The 23014-nt window shown below is 35.4% G+C and overlaps 1 protein-coding gene across 3 annotated transcripts in view; it reads left to right on the forward strand.

Annotated features, from left to right (window-relative positions):
• SIN3A (SIN3 transcription regulator family member A) overlaps nt 1–23014 on the forward strand; it is a 63149-nt gene that overhangs the window by 11249 nt on the left and 28886 nt on the right. For all 3 annotated transcript variants that reach the window (XM_051982210.1, XM_051982213.1, XM_051982211.1), the window contains exons 2-3: nt 18920–19141; nt 22161–22337. In XM_051982210.1, the coding sequence (XP_051838170.1) occupies nt 18953–19141; nt 22161–22337 (366 nt within the window). In that variant the 5' untranslated portion in view covers nt 18920–18952. The remainder of the gene's footprint in view (nt 1–18919; nt 19142–22160; nt 22338–23014) is intronic.

Here is a 23014-nt window from a genome sequence, read left to right on the forward strand (position 1 = left end):
TCTTTTTTCTTTTCTTTTTTTTTTTTTAAACCAAACTACTCTTTATTTTTCCCGGTAGGTATTATTGAATAGGGAGACCTTCCCCAAGCAATTTGTCCAATAAACCCAATCAAAAAAACACTAGGTTATTGAGTTTATTTCTGATTGTTATTTATTTAATCTAGTTCACTTTTAAAAATTAGTGCCAAATAGCATTTATTATTTATATTATGAAGTTTGGAAACTAATGGCATTATATTTGATACTTTAATTTTTTGATATTTATTATTACACATACTAGTTCTTAGTTTCCCTCCTATACCACATAAGAAATATGCATTCTTTTAAAGCTTTTTATTTTCAAACTATATGCGTGTATAATTTTTCAACATTGACCCTTGCAAAATCTTGTGTTCCAAATTTTTCTCCCTTTCTCCCACCCCCTTCCGTAGATGGCAAATAATCCAATATATGTTAAACATGTTAAAAATATGTTAAATCCAACATGTGTGTACATATTTATACAATTATCTTGCTGGACAAGAAAAATCAAAAAGAAAAAAAAGAAAACAAAATGCAAGCAAACAATAAAAAGTGAAAATGGTATGTTGTTTCATTCTTAATTGGCATCATAAGACTTTTAATGTGCTAAATTTCATCATATAAGTTAAAAAGGGCACCAAAAAGTACTATGGGAGACAATACTACTTTCTGTATGAAAGCTGTGCTTTTCAAAGAGTTGAGTTAGTTCACTGATAAGATTGGATAGAACTGCATTATAATTTTAGTCTAGTAGCTAACAAGGACAGTATAAGTGAAACTTAATCCAAACAGTCAATGTGTTAGTAACTGTAATAAATCCTGGTTATTTAAGCAGCCCGTAGGAAAGAATTGCTTTTGAAACTTTTTAATCCTATCCCATAAAAATTCCCATTCTCCGTGTTTCTCAGTTGAGCATTTATTAAGTACTTACTTAACACTGTACCAGAACGTAGCTCAGTCCTGTTTTCAGAGACAGAAATTAAATAATTCTTTCCTTCAGAGAGCTTACTATTCAAAGGTGAATTTAGCAACCAGTATAACAAATGGTTGAACAAAGACTAAGGTAAAACTGTTAACTACAAAAGTTGGTGAAGATGACAGATCGAATAGTCCTAAGAGACATTTTTTGGTCTACTGTATCTTATTCTAAAGTCATTCCAAACCGTCATTACTATTGAAATATATCTCAGATTGAAGGGGGTAGCGGGATGATTAAATGTAATACTGTAAAGTTTAGAAACATTTTTATTTCTCTTTTTGTTATAAATCCATTTCAAGGGGGCTTTCAGGCTTTATTTAAAGCTCTTTGTAACCTGGCTATAAGTGCTTCCATTTTATATATTCTCTTTCACTGTACCTTAGGTTCAACATTCCATTTCCTGTCTTCACAACTCCTTGGAATGCCCTCCCTTCTCCACTCTGCTACTTCCCTCTGTTCAGGTTCTATGACAGTCTTTTGGATCCCTTCCACCTGTTGCTTGTTTCTCCTCTTCTCCCTTTTATATTCATTGATTTTGTTTTTGTTTATATGTATATGTGTCTCTTGTAGCCAATGTTTTCTTGGGGCAGGTTCTGTTTCTTTTTTTGTCTTTGTATCTTCATTGCCTGGGACATAGTGTGTATTTAATAAATGCACTTTAATTGATTGGAATGGCTTAATTGTAATTATACTAGACGCAGACCATCAATGGTCTTTCAATGAATCAGCTTTGTACCTCCTAGCTAATCTTTAAATGATAATTGGTGTGATGGAGAAATTTATTGATGATATTGAAGGTGTACTGAAAAATGGAGTTTCCATGTTTTTTTTCCCTCTGAGGCAATTGGGGTTTAGTGATTTGCCCACAGTCACACAGATAGTAAGTGTTAAGTGTCTGAGAGCAGATTTGAACTCAGGTCCTCCTGACTTAAGGGCTAGTGCTCTATCTACTGTGCTATCTAGCTGCCCCTCCATGTTCTTTTACTACTTTCTCTGATATCCTTCCCTGTGTTTTTTTTTTTTTTTAAATTTTACTCTCACCACTTTCTTTCTCTCCCTCCCCTTCTCACCTTCTTCCTCCTTCTCCCCCACTTTCTCTCTCTCTCTTTCTCTCACTCAACTGGGGTTAAATGACTTACCCAGGGTCATACAGCTAGTGTCTGGGGCTAGATTTGAACTCGAGTCCTTCTCACTCCAGGACTAGTGTTTTATCTAATGTGCTACTTGCTTACCCCTTTTGCATTCTCTTGAAATATATATGAAATGAAAATACATATCCACTTTTCTATGTCATTCACCATATGACCATGGTGACACAACATTAAGACACATAATCTCTTTTTCCCTGAAAGAATTTACAGCCAAGAAAGACATTAAGTAATTTTATGATGAATGATTCAAATAAAGAGCTATGTAGATTTTGAGAGGAGAATTTCTTTTTGGTGTGTGGAATTGAGAAATAACTTCATAGACAAAAAGCCTTGAAGATTTTAAATGGAGATGAGGTTACAATTAAGTAAGAGGAAATAACATAGGAAAAGAGGTGGCAAAATAGAGATAATTTTTGGGGGAGGTGAGAGAGATGGAAGATGATAGCTAATGTTTCAGACCTAAATTTATAAGTTTATTTATTTGGAGTGCTTGACATTTGGTAAGTGCCAGATTGTAGAAGTTTGCAATTTATTTAGGGTTTTGAGCAGAAATATGACAAAGTCATACTATAGGAAAATTGACCTGGCAGTTGGCCAATGGAGACTAGTTCAGGTCTCCATCTCCTTTTGTATTCTGTCTCAGTCGAAGAGTCTTAGTTAGTCTCCCTTCCTCCAGGCTTTCTCCTCTTCAACCTGTTGTGAAGTGCTTTTCTTAAAGAGCAGTACCGACCACAGCAGCTCCCTATTGCCTTAATAGGATGGATGAAGTAACTAGATGCACGTAGCTACAGCATTAGACTTGGAAACAGACCTCCTCATTAGGGTGTGAGATCTGCCAAATCACTTACCCTCTCCTAGCCTTAGTTTTCCCAGTTATAAAATGGGGATAGCTATCCAGTGAAATGGCATGAAAGTGCTCTGCAAACTCTGTAAAGGTTAGATGCTGATGTTGTTGAGTACTTCTGTTTAGCTTTCCCCCACCCTTTCCAGCCTGACCTTCCATCTATTCTATCACTCCTGCTGTCTCCTCTACCTGGAATGTCCTCCTGCCTCACTTCTCAGGTTCTCTGAAATCCCTTATTTCCTTCAAAACAAGTTTCTGCTTCAGCAACACTTCTTAAAGCTTTTTCTGGACCTTTTCCTTTTCCCCACTAAAAGTTTCAGTAATTCCAGTTGGAATGATGTGGAAAGGACTGAGGTTGCTCCTTCACTTAAGTATTCTCTTGCTATGTCCTGTAGATAGGTTGGGTTTTGGAAAGCAATAGTCAACTCTTACTAGAAATTCTTTTGTGTGTTTATCATTTAACCATATTTTACGGGCTGACATGGTTACAGCATATATTTGATTTTCTGTTGTCTAGAAGAATATCCAATTTGTTTTCATTCTTTCCTTGTAGAATTGATGAGCCTACCTAGCATGTTCTCTATCCAATTTAGCCACTGGTAGAGCGACTTTATTGTTATTTGTTTTTCTTGTTCTTTCCTACCATACTGGAAGTCTCTTTTGTGGCTCCTAGTCAGTAGGTTTTAGTCATCCCAAAACCTTGTGTGCTTAGTATATGGTAGGTACTAAATAAATGTTTATGAGCCACCCACTTCTAATTATATAATGTAAAGCAAAGCCAGAAAATTTAATGAGTGCTACAGAAATTAGTTCTTTTGTTTAAAAAAAAGAGAGAGAGAAAGAGAGTGACAAAACAGGACTGAACGAAAAATCCTCTTTATATTTAAGCAAGTTGGAAAATACTGATATAAAGAGAAAGTTATCTGGGCTTTGTTATTGTTTGGACTTAAGACAATTTCAGATTTAATCAAAATACTATTATAGCCATAGTTCCTAAAAAACATATATTGTTTCATCTGATTGTCAAAACAACTCTGTAACTTGAGTACTGCAAGTTTTTATTATCCAGTTTTGCAGCTGAAAATCTGAGCCTGAAGTGATGAAAAGTGTGAGTAATAAGGATAAAATGACATTTGAACATTATTAAATTAGCCTGTTGTGGCCACTAATTTCTGTTTGGCCAAAATAATATCAGATTTTAGTCTCATTCTTTGGTAACTATACCCATTGTGTGACATGATCCACCAAATCTCCCAAACTGTTCAAGTTGTAGCGCTTGGATAGAAAAGGAAATGTCATGTCTTCTTCCAAGTATAGTGTTAGATGTGAGGTGCCTTCTTTGGACCCTCACAAATGGAGTCTGTTCATAGAAGAGATAAAACTGGCATCTGATGTATTTAGAGGTTCTTGCTTTTAAGTAGGTCTTTCCTGTTATAGACCAGTGAGTCTGAGAAGATATTATTCTCGGAAATGGAGATATTCAAAATAATCCTTTTCCTTACTATTGCTCCATGGTTTCAATTGAATCCAGTCCCCATCCTATTTCAAATTCTTTTTGACTATTGTTAGCATGAAGAATTGGCTGATTTCAGGCAGGTGATAAAGCTTTGTTTTTGTTGCAAAGGACATTTTAATATGAAAGAGGTGACATACCAAATTCCTTGAATATGTTTAAATTTTTCTAAAACATTCTTAGAAATTATGCTTCTAAGTAATTGATTAAAACTCATTTTATTTGACACAACTGTTGATAAAAAACTGGTGGTGAATGGAAAAATTTATTTAAAAACTTTTTTCCTACAATAATTCAAGAATGTCTTGAAAGTTAATCGGGAGACAGTGTAGATAAGAGAAAAACAAAAAATAGGGAGAAGTGAATTAAAATATAATCTCAAGATGTGATCTTGGCAAATTACTTAACATTATTTGCCTCAGTTTTCTCATCTGTAAAATGAGCTGGAGAAAGAAATGGCAAACAACTCCAGGATCTTTGCCAAGAAATACTCTAAAGAGGTCACAAAGAGTCAGTCAGACATAAATTTTAAAATTCATTTTTAATAGTATTTTATTTTTTTTAAATAGATGCAAAGATAGTTTTCAGCATTTAAGTTTGTAAAAACCTTGTGTGTTCCAAATTTTTCTCCCTCTCTCCCTTCTACCCCCCAGCTTGTCAAGCAATCCGATATAGGTTAAATGTGTACAGTTCTTCTAAACCTATTATCATATTTATCATGCTGCAAACAAAAAAAAATAATCAGATCAAAAGGAGAAAAAATGAGGAAGAAAAAACAAAACAAGCAAACAACATAAAAAGGTGAAAATACTATGCTTTGATCCACATTAAGTCTTTATAGTTCTCTCTCTGGTTGTGGATGGCACTTTCCATCTCAAGTCTGTTGGAATTGTCTTGAATCACCCCCCCTTACAACAATAAATCGAAAGGGAAAAAAGATTATTTCTAATCACAAGGGAAAAGACATTAGCTGTTTTCTGTCCATCTCTATTAAATTAAATTTTATTTTTAATACATTTTTGAAATTTATTTTTTAAATTCCAAATTCTCTCCAATCTTTCTTCCATTCATTATAAATATGAATTTATGCAGAGCATGTTTTTTTTTTTTCCCCTTTCCACCTTCTCTCTTCCCCCTCCCCAGCAAGAAAAATAAAATAAAAACTTCTGCCTACTTCAATCTACACTGAGTCCATCAAATTCTTTGTCAGGAGATGTATAAAATTTTCTGTCATGAGTCTTTTGCAGTTGTGGTAGACTACTGCATATATTAGAGTTGCTAAGTCTTTCACAGTTAATTATCGTTACAATATTGCTGTAACTGTGTAGCTTATTCTCTTGATTTTGCTCATATCACTTTGCATTAGTTCATAACACTCCCCATGTTTTTTCTGAAACCTTCCTTCCTTTTTTTTCTCCCCTGAATAGATTATCTGCTTCTTATTGTTTTGTTTTGCTGAGGCAATTGGGGTTAAGTGACTTACCCAGGATCACAGAATTAGGACGTGTTAAATGTCTGAGATCATATTTGAACTCATATCCTCCTGACTTCAGGGCTGGTGCTCTATCCATTGCACCACCTAGTTGCCTCTTAATAGCTTTTTATTTTCAAAATATGTGCAAATAGTTTTCAATATTCACCCTTGTAAAACCTTGTGTTCCAAATTTTTCTCCCTTCCGCTAGACAACTAATAATCCAATATGTTAAAACATGTAAAATTCTTTTATACATATTCCTACATTTATTATCTTGCACAAGAAAAATAAGATAAAAAATGAGAAAGAAAACAAAATGCAAGCAAACAACAACAAAAATACAATATCGTGATCCACATTCAGTCCCCGTAGTCGTCCTCCTGGATGCAGATGGCTCTCTCCATTGCAAGTCTATTGGAACTGTCCTGAATCACTGGGACAGTGATTGTTGATTCAGCTTGTTGAAATTATTGAAAAAAATAAGTCCAACAGAGTTGATTGTCATATAATCTTGTTGCTGTGTATAGTGTTCTCTTAGTTTACTCACTTCACTTAGCATCAGTTATTGTAAGTCCCTCCTTCAGGCCCTCCTGAAATCATCCTGCTGATTGTTTCTTATAGAACAATAATATTCCATAACATTTATATACCATAACTTATTCAGCCATTCTCCAGTTGATGGACAGCCACTCAGTTTCCAGTTCCTTGCCACTACAAAGAGAGCTGGTACAAACATTTTTTGCACATGTGGGTCTTTTCCCCCTTTTTTATGATCTCTTTGGGATCCAGATCTAGTAGGGTTCACTGGTGGATCAAAGGATATGCACATAGTTTTGTTTTTTGGTTTTTTTGCCCTTGTATCAGTGTCCCAGTTTTTCCACATCCCCTCCAGCATTTATCATTATCTTTTCCTGTCATCTTAACCAATCTTAAGAGGTATGAGCTGATACCTCAGAGTTGTTTTAATTTGCATTTCTCTAATCAATATTGATCTAGATCATTTTTTCATATGACTATAATTGGTTTTAATTTCTGAAATTTCTTTTCTGAAAATTATTTCCTTTGACTATCAATTGGAGAATGGCTTATATTATAAATTTGAGTCTTATTCTTTATATATTTTCTTCTCGTCATTTCTTATAGCACAATAGTATTCTGTCAAAATCATATAGACAATTAAAAACTTTTTGACCCTTGATGAGTATTTTAATGTTATTTGCCTGTTTCTCTTCTGTAAAATGAGCTTGAGAAGGAAATGGCAGTATTAAACTCCAAGTGGAGTTTAATTTAATAGAACTGAATTGAATATCAACAATAAATATTATTGTATATATTTATTATCAGTAAATGTTTGCTTTGTATACTTGTTTTTATATAACTATATCTGGGGTCATATAAAAATTTCTTGGGCTAAAAGGGGTTGTTAGGGAAAGTTTATGAAGTTTTGTCTTGAAGTACCTTTTTTCTCATGCCTTCCATCATTTATCATTTTCTTTTCTTTCTTGCTAGCCAATCTGATGATTATGAGGTCAGATCTCTTAATTGTTTTAATTTGCATTTCTCTAATTTATTAATGTTGAGCATTTTTTTTTGTCACTATTGACAGCTTTGATTTCTTCCTCTGAAAACTGCCCTTGTAACCATTTGTTAATTGGACAACTTCTATTTTTATAGATTTGGCTCAGTGATCTATATAATTGAGAAATGAGCTCTTTATTTAGTGAATTTGCTGCCAAATTTTGCCTTTTTTCCCCTCTCCAGCTTTTCTAATTTTGATTGAATTTTTGTTTGTCAAAATTATCCATTTTTAGCTCTTGTGAACTTTTCTATATCTTGTTTGTTCTTGAACTCTTCCTCAGATAATTTCTTCCATATTCCCCTGATTTGTTTTCATACTCTCTTAAATTGACTTTTATGCCTAAATCATGTATCAGTTTTGACCTTACCTTGGTACATAATGTGAAACATTGATCTCTGCATGATTTCTGTCAGACTGCTTTCCAGTTTTTCTAGACATTTTTGTCACATGAGTTATTACTATAGTAGCTAGGATCTTTGAGTTTAATAACACAAGGTTACTATGTTCATATTATATTGTGTGCCTTACTTGTTCCACTGAGCCACCACTCTATTTTTTAGCAAATTGTTTGGATGTTTACTGATACTTGTAATATAGTCTGGGACCTGGTATTGCTAGGCTGCCTTTCTTCACTTTTTTTTTTTTTTTTCCATCGATTCCTTTGGTAGTTTTGACTTTTTGTTTCTCTAGCTTATTGTTTCCTAGCCCCATAAAGTAATTATTTGGTACTTTGATTGGCACTTGAATAAATAAATTAATTTAGGCAGTGTTGTCATTTTTATTATTGACTTGAGCTATTTGTGAGCTATTAGTATTCCCCCAGTAATTTAAATCTGTCTTTATTTGTGCAAAGAGTATTTTTTAATTGTCCATATTGTTGCTATGTGTCTTGATAATCTCACGCGTATTTTATACTGCCTGCAGTTAATCTAAATGCAATTTTTCTTTGTCTCTTCCTGCTGAGTTTTGTTGGCAGCATATGGAAATGCTGAAGATATATGTCTGTGTTCTATATTCTGCAACTTCTCTAAAACTGTTCATTTGTTTCAGCAAGTTTTTTGATTCTCAAGTACCATCTGCAAAAAGTGATTGTGTTGTTTTTTCATTGTGTAAAATCCTTTAATTTCATTTTCCTTAATTGCTATAACTATAATTTCTTGTACATTATTGTATAATAGTGATAACGGACATCCTGAAAACACCCCCGATCTTATGGGAAAGACTCCCTATCCCAGAGTCAGCAGACTTCTCCTTTTATCCTCCTAAGCTGCTCTGGGTTGGAAAAATGGCCACACTGTGACATTTGTTCCGAATTTGATTTGATGTGTTTTTTAAAAAAGTTGTTTGGGGTAAGGTAGTGATGGAAAACCTTGACAAAAATGTTCGTTTCACTTCACTAATGTGCTCTGTCTCTACAATTCTTTCTACCCAGAACACTACCATTTTAATTACCCAGGTTTGCAGCCCTAGATTCATTCACTCTCCCATCACCCATCCCTCTCCACTGAGTGACTAAGTACTGTTTGTTCTACTTCTGTCTATCCCCTTTTCTGTACTTGGAATTACAGCCACTTGCTGCAACAATTGGAACGAGGATTTCTTGACTTTAAGGATTTAAAAAATGAGGAAGACATTTTGCAGTCTTTTTCAATTCTGTTATATAATTAGTAAATGCCTCTCCATATCAGTGAGATTATGTGATAACCGAAGTATTTATGAGGAGGACAAAAGGAAATCCATGCATTGGACTTTTACTGTCCAAAGGGACTATATCTCTCTATTGGGGCAGTGGTATAGCAATTCTCCAGGTGCTGTAGCAACTTTAAAAGACAGCTTTCCAGTTTTTCCTTTTTGAAAAGGAAGTCTTATCCATGATGAGCATGAAAGATGAACTTTTGGGGAAGGGGGTGTGTTGGCATGATGCTGGGTGAAATTAAGATGTTATTTGAGACTTTCACTTAGTCTACACTGAATCTTTTATTACCTGTAGGAGAATGTAAGGGTAGGAGTAGTGTTTTTCTGTGATTTATATTCAAGACTGACTAACAAAGGACATATAGACATGATCCTGTCTGGGATTAGGTGGACAATTTTATGTATGGAATTATTATTGAGTGAAAAAGAAGAGACCTCAGAAAATGTTAGAGATGAAAGCAAAAAGCATAACATAGTTAATAATAAAAGGATAATTTCCAAATTTCTGGCAAGTATCAGAAGTGATGCTCTCACTTTTTTTTTTAATTAAAACTTTTTTTATTTTCAAAGCATGCATGGATAATTTTTCACCATTGACCCTTGCAAAATCTTGTATTTCAATTTTCCCCTCTTTCCCCCACCCCCTCCCAAAATGGCAAGTAATCCAATAAATGTTAAACGTGGCCAAAATACATGTTAAATCCAATATATACATACATATTTATACAATTGTCTTGCTGCATAAGAAAAGTCAAAGAGGGAAAAAATGAGAAAGAATAAAATGCAAGCAAACAAGAACAAAACAAACAACAGAGATTGAAATGTGATCCATACTCAGTTCCCACAGTCTTCTCTCTGGGTGCTGATGGTTCTCTTCGTTAGATCATTGGATCATCTCATTGTTAAAAAGCCACATCTATCAGAATTGATCATCTTATAATATTGTTGCTGTGTACAATGATCTCCTGATTCTGCTCATTTCACTTAGCATCAATTCTGTCAGTCTTTCCAGGATTTTCTGAAATCATCCTGTTGATCGTTTGCTATAGAACAGTAATATTCCATAACATTTGTATACCATAACTTATTCAGCCATTCTCCAAATGATGGGTTTCCATTCAGTTTCCAGTTTCTTGTCACTTCAAAAAATGCTGCTACAAATATTTTTTGTACACATCCTTTTTAATGATCTCTTTGGGATACAGGCCCTATAAGGCACTGCTAGATTCAAAGGGTATTCATGTTTTACAATCCTTTGGGCATAGTTCCAAATTGCTCTCTAGAATGGTTGTATCTGTTCACAATTCCATCAACAATGCATAAGTATCCCAGTTATCGTTTCCTGGCATTTCAGACTATCTGACAGGTGTGTAGTGGTATCCCAGAGTTGTCTTAATTTGCGTTTCTCTGATCAATAGTGATTTAGAACCTTTACATATGACTAGAAATGGTTTCAATTTCCTCTGAAAATTGTCTGTTTGTGATGTTCTCACTTTTTAAATGAGGAATTCAAACCTTATAGAAAAGCTTATGATTTTTTTCCCTTGAAAATGTGAGCTATCAGGTAAGATTCTGTGGAGAGGGAGAATGACTGTGTGTGTGTGTGTGTGTGTATGTGTGTATGTATGTATATGTGTGCATATATATATATGTCAACCAAGAGGAGAAAGACTTATTTATACCCATTCACATTCCACAAAATGAGGAAGGCTAATACTTAACAGTTAACAAAATTCTAAAAAGCAATGTCATATCCTCTCTCTCTATATATATATATGTGTGTGTTAAGAAAAGGGCTTAGAATTACAGAAACCAGAAATTATTGATAATATAGTGGGTTTATTGAAGTTTTATTGCCATGTCGTGATACCCATTCCTTTGTTGAACCATTTTTCAGTCATGTCAGACTGTTCATCAACCCATTCAGGGTTTTCTTGGAAAAGATACTGAAATTGTTGACCATTTCTTGTCCAGATGAGGAAAACTGAGGCAAACAAGGTTAAGTGACCTGCCCAGGGTCATACAGCTAGTGTCTGAGATTATATTTGAACTCAGAACAATGAGTCTTCCTGACTCCACACTTGACACTTCGTCTACTGTACAATAGTCATCCCAGTAGCACCTTATGGCTCCTCGGCATTCCTGAATTGTTGCTGTACAGGCTTTTTATTATTTATTTGTTTTGCAGCCAAGTCTCCTGCTTCCATTCCAACCTGCCAAAGTGATATTCCTAAAGCACAAATCTAGATGTGCTACTCCCTGCTAGAGAAGCTTCACTGGCTCCCCTTTGCCTTTCATTGAAACAGATTCCTCTGTCATTGAAAAGCCCCACATAGCCTGGCTGTAGTCTGGCTTATTGGTTACACGTGACTCCTCCTTATCTCCTGTCAGCTTTCTCAGGCCCTCTTAATTTGCTTTCCCAGCTCATTCTTTCTGCTCTGTGCCTTGGTGGAGTCTTCTGCTACCTCTGCCTTAACTGAGAATCCTTGGTTCCCCTTCAGGTCCTTCTTAAGAATCACCTGCTATGAGACCTTAATTAATCTCAGTTTTGAGTAGTATCTTCCTGCTCTTTCCTCTCCTTCCTCTTCTCACTGTGTATTTATTTTGCATAAACACTACCCTCCTTGACAATAGGGACTGTCTCATTTTTGTGCTGGGTATCTCAGGCCCTGGCATATATGCATAGAATGAATACTTGTTGTTTGTAAAGGATGTATTCAACAGGGTGTAGGGGGTTGTGGTGGTGGAAATGTGTGAGATTTTGGGAATAACTTAATGATGATGGTGGCATTCACACACTTTATATTTGTTACTCCAAACAGCCTTTTGAGCTAGGTGCCATTATGTCTTTTTTTTTTTTTTAAATAAAACAAATAACGGAACTAGCATCTTCTAAAAGTAGAGTGACTTACCCAGAGTCACACAGCCTGTAAGTACCCAAGGCTGGATTTGACCAGGTACAAAGAGAGATGAAGAGACAGAACAATAGGGAAAAAGTGTTTGTTTCTGTATTCTTGATTTAAATAATTCTGTTGTCCTTAGTCAAATAGATAAATTGAAACCGAGATGAATACTGTCAGATGTGGGTTTTTTTTTTTTTAAACAAAGTATCTCTAGATCATAATATTTGGAAAGTTTGAATTCCTACAAATTTGTCTGTTGAAGATAAAAATTATGTTAGGACTTAGCTGATGTGTTAATTTTGTTAACCTTCCTTTTGATTTCTTTTAGTCTTTCTTTGTTCTAAAGGAACTCTCCCAATAGGAAGGATATGTTGATAAATGAAGATGATATGAAAAAGAAAGATCTTAATAAAAAATTTTAAAGTAAGCATTAAAAACATTTCTCAATTTTCTCTCCTCACCAACTTCTCTGTGCCAGCAAACATACTTCTCTAGCCTTTAAAAAAGTAACCTGCCCTTGTTTAGTTACTCTCTCATTACAGTTTTCTATACCACATTCTCTTATATTCTCTCCATTTACCTTCTTATTCCCTTCCCTTGTGACTTTTGTTCCTACAACTCTTGACATTGTTCTCTTAAAGGAAATCAGTATTCTTAATTAACCACATGGTAGAATCATGCTTTAGAGCTAGAAAGTGACAGTCATATTTCTCTTCCTTCTCTACCTCCTTCATTTTACAGATGAAGAAACTGAGGCCTAAAGAAAGCCCAGAATTGATATAAAGACCCAGGCCAGTGTTTCACCTCAAGCCCTCAGTTATTTATTATTCTTTAAACTCTGTAGCACCTTGCCTTAAGAGAAAAGAGAAGGTTTTAAAAGATTAGCCATCTAGTCTATTCATCTCATTTTTACTTATAAGCACACCAAAGTCTAGCAAAACTGAAATCCATTTCCACAGGTTCTAGGCAGTAATTAGCAAAGCTAGTATTTAATCCTAGCTCTGAGTCCAGATCTTATATACTTTCCATTGCCCCATTCTGCTTCAAGAAATAAGCATGTATATTTAGCTAATACTGGGAGGCTGTTTAATCTTCTTGAGGAGAGGAGATATATCCTAATCAGAGAAGGATCTGGTTGGTCCCTAGCACATAGGAAATATGCCATGGATGAATCTGGTGGTAGCATTCAGGCATCTCATTCATTCCATTTACCTCCAGAAAGGACTGCCCCATGAGAGTTCTTCCCCACCTTTCTAATTCATAGTGCAGTACTCCCTTCAAAGTACTTACTCCATCTCTGCCAGAATTCTCTCTGCTACCACCTCTTTTGTACCTTAGCCTCCCAGATTTTTATTCTTTGGTAGCTAATATCCCATCATGTGTCTGGAAACCTCCTTCCTTCCCATAATGGATTCTATTCTTAGCTTCATTATGTCATCTCTTTCCCTCCTCCCATCCTTGCTACAGATAAATAATGTTCCCAAATTATCTTCAACATCTTCTCAAAAACTTGAAGTGGCTTCTGGTTGCTTATGAGTTTTAAGTGAATGAATATTGGGAAAGGCATTGATTAAATATGCTCACTATGTGCCACGTACTGGGAATGTAATTAAAAAAGCAAACTAGTCTCTTCTCTCTGGATGTTCATTTTCATTGGGGAACACCACATATAAAAGGATTCCTTTGCAGGTCAGATGGGAAGGTCCAGAAGCTTTTAGGCTGTTGCTGTGGGAAGGCTTCATTTTTGTATGCAGGAAACTGACCTGGAGAGTTCTTTATTTGGAGCTTTTGATGGTATTTTACTAATTGGAGGTTAACTAACATTATGAGAAAGAGCTACCATTTTGATTTTTGCCTTGTAAAATTTTTTATTTCTAAATTAATAAATATTTAGTTTTTCCTCTCAGCTACAACCCCAATGGGAAAACAAAATCCAGCAAAAGAAATTTCCTTACTGGCTATGTCCAAAAATATATGCCTCATTCTTCAACTTGAATCTATCACCTCTCTGTGTGGTGAGTAGCAAATGTCACCATCTACTGTCTCATTGGTCATTGTATTGATAGAGTGCTTAAATCTTTTGTAGTTATTTGTCTTTCCAGTGCTATTACTGTTCTATGTTTTTCTCTTCGTTCTTTTCACTTCATTATAAATCAATTTGTAAAAGTCTTTCCAGGTTACTCCAGGTGCATGATTTTTTTACACAATGGTTTTCTATCACATTCATATACCATAAGTTGTTCAACCATTGTCCAACTCATATTCACACCCCCCTCTACCCCCAACCTCAAGTTTCTAGTTCTTTGCCACCTCCAAAAGGGCACTTCCCTCTATGACCCCTGATAATAGTAGGGTTCAATAGGGACACATGTATCTCCCTATATTTGACTGTAAGTAGTTTATCTTTTAGTCCTTTACCACTTTTCATTCATATTATGTATTTTGTGTATATTTCTCCTCTTTCTAATGAATTTCATGAAAGATCCATTTTCTCCTTCCTCTAAGCAAATCTGGGTAAATTGTTCTTGACTGTAATCTCTCTTGCTTTCTGGAATTTGATATTCCAATCTCTCTTCTCCTTTACAGTGGTATTTGTTAAATCATGTATAAAATCCTGACTGCTTCCCTCAGTACTTCAATTTTTTCTTTCTGGGTGCTTTGAATTTGATTTTAAATTTGATTTGGAAGCTCAGAATTTTAATCATGATGTTCCTAGAAACTTATTTTAGGGTTTCTTTTAGGTGATGACCAATTCATTCTTTGAACTTCTATTTTGCTGTCTGGTCCAAAGACATCTGTGCAGTTTAAAATTGCTTTTTTAGTTATAGTGTTCAGGTATCCTGAAGATCTTTGATTTTTATCCTTTTGAACTATTTGCTGCTATGATGTTTTATATTTTCAATTTTTTTCAATTTTTTGACTTGGTTTAAAATTTCTTGTCTTGTGGAATCATTGGACTCTTTTTGATCAGTTTTAATTTTCTGAGCGATTGTTCTGTGAACAGTGTTTTATATCTCTTCTGCCATGCTGTTAAATCTCTTTTCCGCTTTTTTCTTTTATAATTCTCATTTATTCTCCAGGTGTTATTGTATCTTCAGTTCATTGACTGAAGTATTTTTTTTAAACTCTTGCTTATTAATTTTCTATAGGAATTCTAGTTGCATGGAAACTAGATTTGCATCTAAGGTGTGTAGTTTTTTGTTGTTACAGCTTTTTATTGACAGAACATATGCATGATAATTTTTCAACATTGTCCCTTGCAATCACTTCTGTTTGAACTTTTTCCTTCCTTCCCTCCACGCCCCCTCCCCCCCCATGGCAGGCAGTCTTATACATGTTAAACATGTTAAAATATATCTTAAATACAGTATATGTTTACATATTTTTGTACAGTTCTCTTGTTGCATAAGAAAAATCTGATTCAGAAAGGTAAAAATAACTTGGGAAGAAAAATAAAAATGCTAACAGTCCACATTCATTTCCCAGTGTTCTTTCTCTGGGTGTAGCTGGTTCTGTTCATCATTGATCAATTATAACGGAACTGGATCTTCTCATTGCCGAAGATGTCCACTTCCATCAGAATTTATCCTCATATAGTATTGTTGTTGAAGTGAATAATGATCTTCTGGTTCTGCTCATTTCACTTAGCATCAGTTCATGTAAATCTCTCCAAGCCTCTCTCTGTATTCATCCTGCTGGCTGTTTCTTACAGAACAATAATAGTTTTTTTCATAAAGGAATGTATTAAATTGAAGCAAGTAAAGCCACTGTAAAGAAATTTGGTTAAAATAACAGACTGAAAAAGCAAGTGGGGTGATCCTGACTGTCTGACTTGACAAGAACAAGAAGCTTCTTCAAATATAGGAAATGAGAAATCATATCCCTGAGAAGGCTAAATGCTAAAGCATTTTATATTGATTGTTTATTTGGCCTCTAGTTAGGTAGGACAGATCTTTCTGACTAGTGGTAATCTTAGGAATAACTATAGAAGGAATCCCTCATATTTACAGTAAGGTACCTTGTGACATCTAAATTAATTTAAGCAGAATACCAACAAAGGACACTTTTGGAGCACTGAAAAAGGGGAATCTGTGTAAAGAGTTTGAGAGGGGCAGACAAGGTTCTGAGGTCACCCAGGCTTTACTCTGGTAGATTTACTCCTGAGTTTTAATTTAGTTTCCCACTTAAGATGAGTGCTTTTCCAGCATAAAAGGTTGAAATTGGCTCACTCAAGACAAATTTGTATGAGAAGAGCCTCAAAGTTTTTCACCTTCAGAACTAAAAATCAGATTTTGGAGTTCATGGAAGTAATAGCTATTTTGAGGCCAATTGGTTACTCGGAAAGCATTTATTAATCATTCAATATGTACCAGGCACTGTGTTAAGCACTGAAAATACAAAAAAGGCAAAAACAGTCTTGCTGTTCTCAAGTAACTCACAATCTAAAAGGGGTGGGGAGGAGGAGAGAACATGCAAAACCATAGTAAATTTAGGATAATTTGGAGATAATCTCAGAGTGAAAGCATGAAGGGGACCAGACAGTCTTTTTCAGAAAATGGAATTTTAGCTGAATCTTGAAGGAAGTCAGGAAATGTAGAGGAGGAAGAGAGAGAATTCCAGATGTGGGGTACAGTCAGTGAAAATACCTAGAATCTGGAGATATAAAGTATTTTGTTTGGAGAAAAACATGAGGCCATAGTCACTAGCTGATAGAAGATGTAAAAGGGAAGTTGGAAATAAAATGTAATAAGAAGCCAGGTTATAAAGACTATTTTGAAACCCTCAAACAAGGGAAAGGGATATTATATTTGATCTCCGAAGTGATCATTGAGAGCCAACAGATGCATGATTATTCATAAGAAATAGTGGAAAATAAAAAGTTAGGTGCAAACTCTGGTTCTCCAGTCTTATTAGTTTTATGACCTTTTAATTACATTGCTTTAGTCACTGAGCCTGTTTACTCATCTGTAAAATGGGACTATCAATCCTTATCTCATATAAAGAAAGCTTTTTGTAAAATGTCACATGTATGTAAGCCATAAGCTGTTGTTAACTGAACTTTGAAACTAAGCTATATATGATAATCAGAGGTCAGATAAAAAGTCATAGTCCTCATGTCTCTATTCATGGTCCAAAAGTCTTTGTTCTAACATTATTACAGATAACCATCTGTGACAAATATACATGAATAGTTATGGTTATGTGTTTTGCTAAACAATTATCTTGAATTCTTCTTTTAGCTTAGGTTTATGAAGCCTAAAGATATCTGAGAGAGGATATATAGCGTCGGAAACATGGTGATAAGGAGCCAAAATGATGGCTGAAATAAGCTTGAGGGAGGGAGTTCTTCTGAGAGCCTCCACTCCATGACCAGTAGCTAAGGAATGAGGGAATGGTGATAGAAGTAGCTTATAGGTTATGTTAAAACAAATGCTATTTACATTTTTTTTTTTTTTTTTACCAAGTGCTGCTATTGCCTGCCATTGTCTACTGTTGCTGTGGTATTTACCAGATAGAGTGATGGCATTTTAAGAAATTTTAGTGAAGTGACAGGGGACAAGGAGTAAAACATGGTTCCATTGTGCCTGTTGGATGATGAAACGTGGTTCTGCCTACTGTCATTTAACAGTGAATTATATTTTTATTAGTAGGGATAGTTGATTTTAAAAAGAGCTTTGGTAAGATCCTAGGCCCCAGTAGTTAGTTTTTGTACCTTTGGTATTCTGTTTTAAAATATATATATATTCCTTAAATGGAAGTGTTTTTGAGTTAATAACTTAAGAATTGATTTGAGAGTTGGGAAGGTTTTCATAGTAGATTAAGTATCAGACAACTTTGAATCAATATTAAACCAAATTTATTGTTAAAATCCTAGAAATGTAGGGCTTGGAAAAGGACAAATATTGAAATAAATTTACTATTAGAATCCTAGAAATGCAAGGCTAGAAAAGAAAATCTAGTTAGAAGTAATATAGAATATTAGTTTTATTACAAGGAATGGACTAGAAAACTTATATCTCTAGATGTAGTTTACAAGACTACTGTGATAACATTTGGAGATACTACCCCCCAGGCAGTAGAAGTTGAATGTTCCTTTTGGAAAGAAAGAAAAGAGAGTTAAAAAGAAGTTAAAATGCCCAATTAACGTGGGCAGGTCACTTGCTTAATAAGAACTAAGTTGGCCAGAGAACTAACCAGAACTTGAAAAGTTTATGATTTATGATTGTATGTATAAAGATGCTTATGTTGCCCATACCTGTATGGCTCACATATTGATGGAATTAGTCTTTTAAAGTCCTCGTGATTGGTGTGACTTTTTTTTAAGGTATGACATTTTCTTTAGCCTTCTTCAGGTTCAATTCCATTCTAAGAAATGTTTTGAACCTTTTGGTTATTTTGATGATCAGGAAGAGAGTCTTAATCTGGAAGGCCTATTTTCAAATCTTAAGCTCAGACACTTATTAGTGACTTAAGCTAGTCATTTAATTTCTTTTGGCCTTAATTCTTATTTGTAAAATGAGGGTGGGGTGGATCTCTTTGGCATTGAGGTCCCTTGAAACTCAAGATCTGAAATGTATGATCATTTTTACAGGTGCTGAAACTGTACCCAGGCAGGCTCTCTCTAGAATTGAAGTCTTCCTACCAGATTTACTTTGAATTTAAAACTGTTGAACATATATCACATTAAGTTTGAGCACAGCTGATGGTATGTCTTCTTGGATTAGAGAATGTGATTTTTGTCATTTTTGCTTCCCCTAGGTTTTGTAGAGCATCCCCGAGTATGAGTGCAGAATGAAGCGACGCTTGGATGACCAGGAGTCACCTGTGTATGCGTCCCAGCAGCGACGTATTGCCAGCAGCACAGAAGCATTTCCACATCAGCATCGTGTGCTTGCCCCTGCACCGCCTGTGTATGAGACAGTCTCTGAGACCATGCAGTCAGCCACAGGAATTCAGTACTCTGTTACTCCCAGCTATCAGGTAGGTAGACTGCTAGACCCATGGTCAGCCTGAATCTAAATATAACCTCAGACATTTCTTCACTACATGTTCTTCGGCCACGTTCTTCTTTCTTTTGTCATCTGTAAAATGGCAACAATACATGCCTTTCAGGGTTTCTATGAGGATAAATTGAAATTGTATCTATAAAGCACTTTATAAATTTTATTGTCCGCATCCTCAGTATTCCTTTCACCCTGTTCTCATGTGAGCAGGAATACAAGACTCATCCATCTTCTGCTTTTACTCACCTGGAGTCTTGGCTTATTGGTGTCTTTTCCAGAATGTATCAAAACTAAGTACAAGGGTCTATAGGTAGTCTGACAGAAATAAATATAGTATAGTAGAATTCCCGTTTCCCTCCCTGAGGAGACTATCCTTTTCTTAACACAGCCTAAGACTGTATTTGCTTTCCTGACAAGAAATTTCTGCTAGAAATACTTCCTTTTTTCATTTGAACTTCTAACTCCCTATATGCTTCCCCCATCTTATATTTGGAATTCAATTTCATAAGCTCAGGTTGTAAGACTTAGCTTTTATTTTGTCTTGATCTTATTTCATCCCCGTGGATCACTTTTAGTGAGGAGACTCCCTCTGCTGGTGCAGCTCTGCAGCTCCTTTCCTAGTTGAAGTTCCAGAGCATTGGTTAGAGCATGGAAGGTTTAAGCTGTGCCAGCAGAGGCTCAGCTAGTATGTCAGACATGAGCTGATGTTCACCTGATTACATTTCACCTTGTTTGAGTAGTTGGAGGGGAGGGGCTGGGAGGAAAGGTGTGAATTATGTTTTGGATATACAGTTTAAGATTTTTTACATTCTATTTTTTAAAAATCTATTTTTTTTCCAAAAAGAAAAAGGGAAAAAGCCAACTCCTATGTTCTTATTGTATAACCAACCTGTTCTAGTCCTACTCACTTTATTCTGCATCAGTTCATACAGTTTTTCTCAAGTTTCTCTGACATTGTTGACTATTTAGTTTGAAATAATCCAATAGGAATAGGTACTGGGGTGGATATCTAGATCCTACTCATCTTTTCCTGTATAAGTTAAAGCTAAAGGAGCTGATGAGATCGCCAAGTGTTGCAGCAAAGAGAGAGTAAAGCAGAAGGCCTGGAAGAATATCTTGGAGCACTGTCGATGTTAGGGCCCTATTGGGAAACCAAAAGAGAATGTCACAAGAAATCAGGGAAGAATGAGTACCCAAGAGTGAGAGTAGCAGCAAAGTCAGGTGCTTTTCAGGGGTGAAGAAGCACAAAAGCTGAGGAAAGACTTTCTGATCTGGCAGTTATTGATAAATCCAAAGCATGTTGGGGCTGGAAGCTGGGTTGTAAAAGGATTAAGGAAATGATGACAGCAGAGCATGGGCAGCTTCTTTTAAGGATTTTTAGAAAGGGAGAAGTTGATAGACTCTAGTAAGGTTTGTGTGTGTGTTTTATTTTTTAAGAATCAACAGACTGGTATGTTTGAGGTAGTAAGGAAAGATCAAATAGGTGAGATTGAGGACTAGAATGGTGAGAAGGATGATTGAAGGAGCAATCTTCTGGAGAATGGGATTAAAGGTCTCTGAAGAGGGAATGACCTTGACTAAATCACATTCTTAGAGATGGGTGGGGAGAGTGAGAAGAAGTGGAGTTTTCAGGAAAGAATAGCTTTTGTGCAGCTTCTGGGTAGAGTAGGATGGGAGTCATTTGAGGAGGAGGGGCAGGATTTCTTGCTCCTGTGAGGATCTAGATGAGGAGTCTCAGTTCAACATATGAAGAAGGAAGGTAAAAGTAATCTAGAGCTTGGATTTGTGGAGACAGATTGAGCAACTCAAGAAATGTGTCGAGTTGTGTACTTCTAGGTTAAGCTTGGGATCTTAAGAGGGGAAAATGAAGTCAAAGCAAGGCAGATACTGAAGGGGATTATGAGACAAACAAAATAGGATTTGGAGAGTTTAAGTTAGTGGAATGTCAACTGGTGATAATAGAAATGTAACCCTTATGAGTGATGATGAAATAGGGTATGACAGTCCCTGTCAGTGACTGAAGTTTGTGGAGAACTATCATGGAATTAAAGATTGTCAAACTGGAAAGGTAAGTAAAATGTTTGAGCGAGCTTTGCCATCCGTTAGTATGAAGGCAGGACTTGGAGAAGGATGAGTGAGCCAGAGAGCTCAATGGTTTGAAAAAGGAGAGGAGAATGCCCTGACTGGTGTTTCACTCTTTAAAACCGTCCTTGTTGTTGAGTTCTCCTTTTCCTCTTAATTGAAATAATTTCTCTTCATATATTCAGAATTTAATTCTTTACAGTTTCTGTCTTTTCTGTTCTGATATAGAAGATTAATTCATTTTATTCTAGCTTGCTTTCTCTAAATTCTTTAAAATCTATTGTTGAAAATGCAGAAGGAATTTTAAATTATTCCTAGCTTACTTTTCTTTTTGTGTCATAGATTCTTAAAGAGAGAGTGGTTACATCTTTTCCAACAATCAATATTTCTTTTTGGCTTGAATTAGCATTTTCCCTTATAAATTCATCCACTTTTTAAAGGAAATTAGTGGAGGTAAAAAGGAAATTAAAAATGACCAAAAAAACTTCTATTTCAAGGAGACTGAAGAAATGATGTTTGTGTTTGGATTTTCTTTCCAAACTTGTTTAAATGTATTTTAAACCTTGGGTAGGGTCAGAAGAACAAAATTCTTCTGTTTTTCTTCCTCCCATATCAAACATTTCCAAGTCTCTGTTGACATGGTATTTTGACGTAGCTTATATCTGTTCTCTATTAGTCAAAATCACTATTTTGCTACTACTTGTTTTTTCAAGGATTCATATTGTGGAGGATTCATTTGGAATATTCTATCTAGAAGTTTGTGTAATATGTTGAAATGTTATCAATACAATTTTGAAAAGTGTATTTATTTTGGGAAAGAAGGTCCCAAATTAACGATTAAGAAATCAATATTAGGTTTACCTGAAGAGGAATTTGTTCATTAAAGACTTAGCCCTGGTGTTATTTGTTTTCAGGTTTCAGCTGTGCCCCAGAGCTCTGGCAGCCATGGCCCCACGCTAGCAACTGTTCACAGTGGCCACCATCACACAACATCTGTTCAACCTCATGGAGGACAGGTGGTTCAGAGCCATGCTCATCCAACCCCACCAGCTGCACCAGTTCAGGGACAACAGCAATTTCAGAGGCTCAAGGTAGGATTCAGCTTTGTCTTTCATAATTGAGTGTAATATTCCAGGATGTCTTCAAATGTAGGGGGGAACATCTCTTTGGATGTGTTGTTTTTGCCAGCAATTTTGGAAAATAATAGAATAGCAGGTAAACTGTATGTTGTATGTAGCTTGATTTCTGATTTAAATTTTATGAAATCTTCTTTGATGTTTTTTCTGTTCTCTATGAGTTGCTGATCATTCCATTATCTCTGGTTATGATGTTAGCTAGTCTCATTTTTCCGTGACTTATGGAATTGCCATTTTGTGCTAGATAACACTGTGTAAGCAAATAAGCACGCTAAGAGAAAATGTTGGTGCAAATCCTGGTACCCAAAGTACTCCAGACTAATATGTCGATTATTTTCTTGCAAATAAAGTTCATCAAATTTCACTTCTAGTTGAATAAGCTTTAGATACCAATCTAAGTATACAAATTCCTGTTTGTTTGTTTTTTTTTTTTTTTTTTTTTGGCTGAGGCAATTGGGGTTAAGTGACTTTCCCCAGTGTCACATAGCTAGGAAGTTTTAAGTGTCAGTCAGATTTGAACTCAGGTCCTCCCTACTTCAGGGCTGGTGCTCTAACCACTGTACCACCTAGTTCCCATTTTTAAACTCTTTTCATTGAGGAAAAGTATAATTATAGCATTCGCAGTAGCAAAA

The sequence above is a fragment of the Antechinus flavipes genome, chromosome 2, assembly GCF_016432865.1.
Source record: "Antechinus flavipes isolate AdamAnt ecotype Samford, QLD, Australia chromosome 2, AdamAnt_v2, whole genome shotgun sequence".
Classification (NCBI taxonomy): domain Eukaryota; kingdom Metazoa; phylum Chordata; class Mammalia; order Dasyuromorphia; family Dasyuridae; genus Antechinus; species Antechinus flavipes.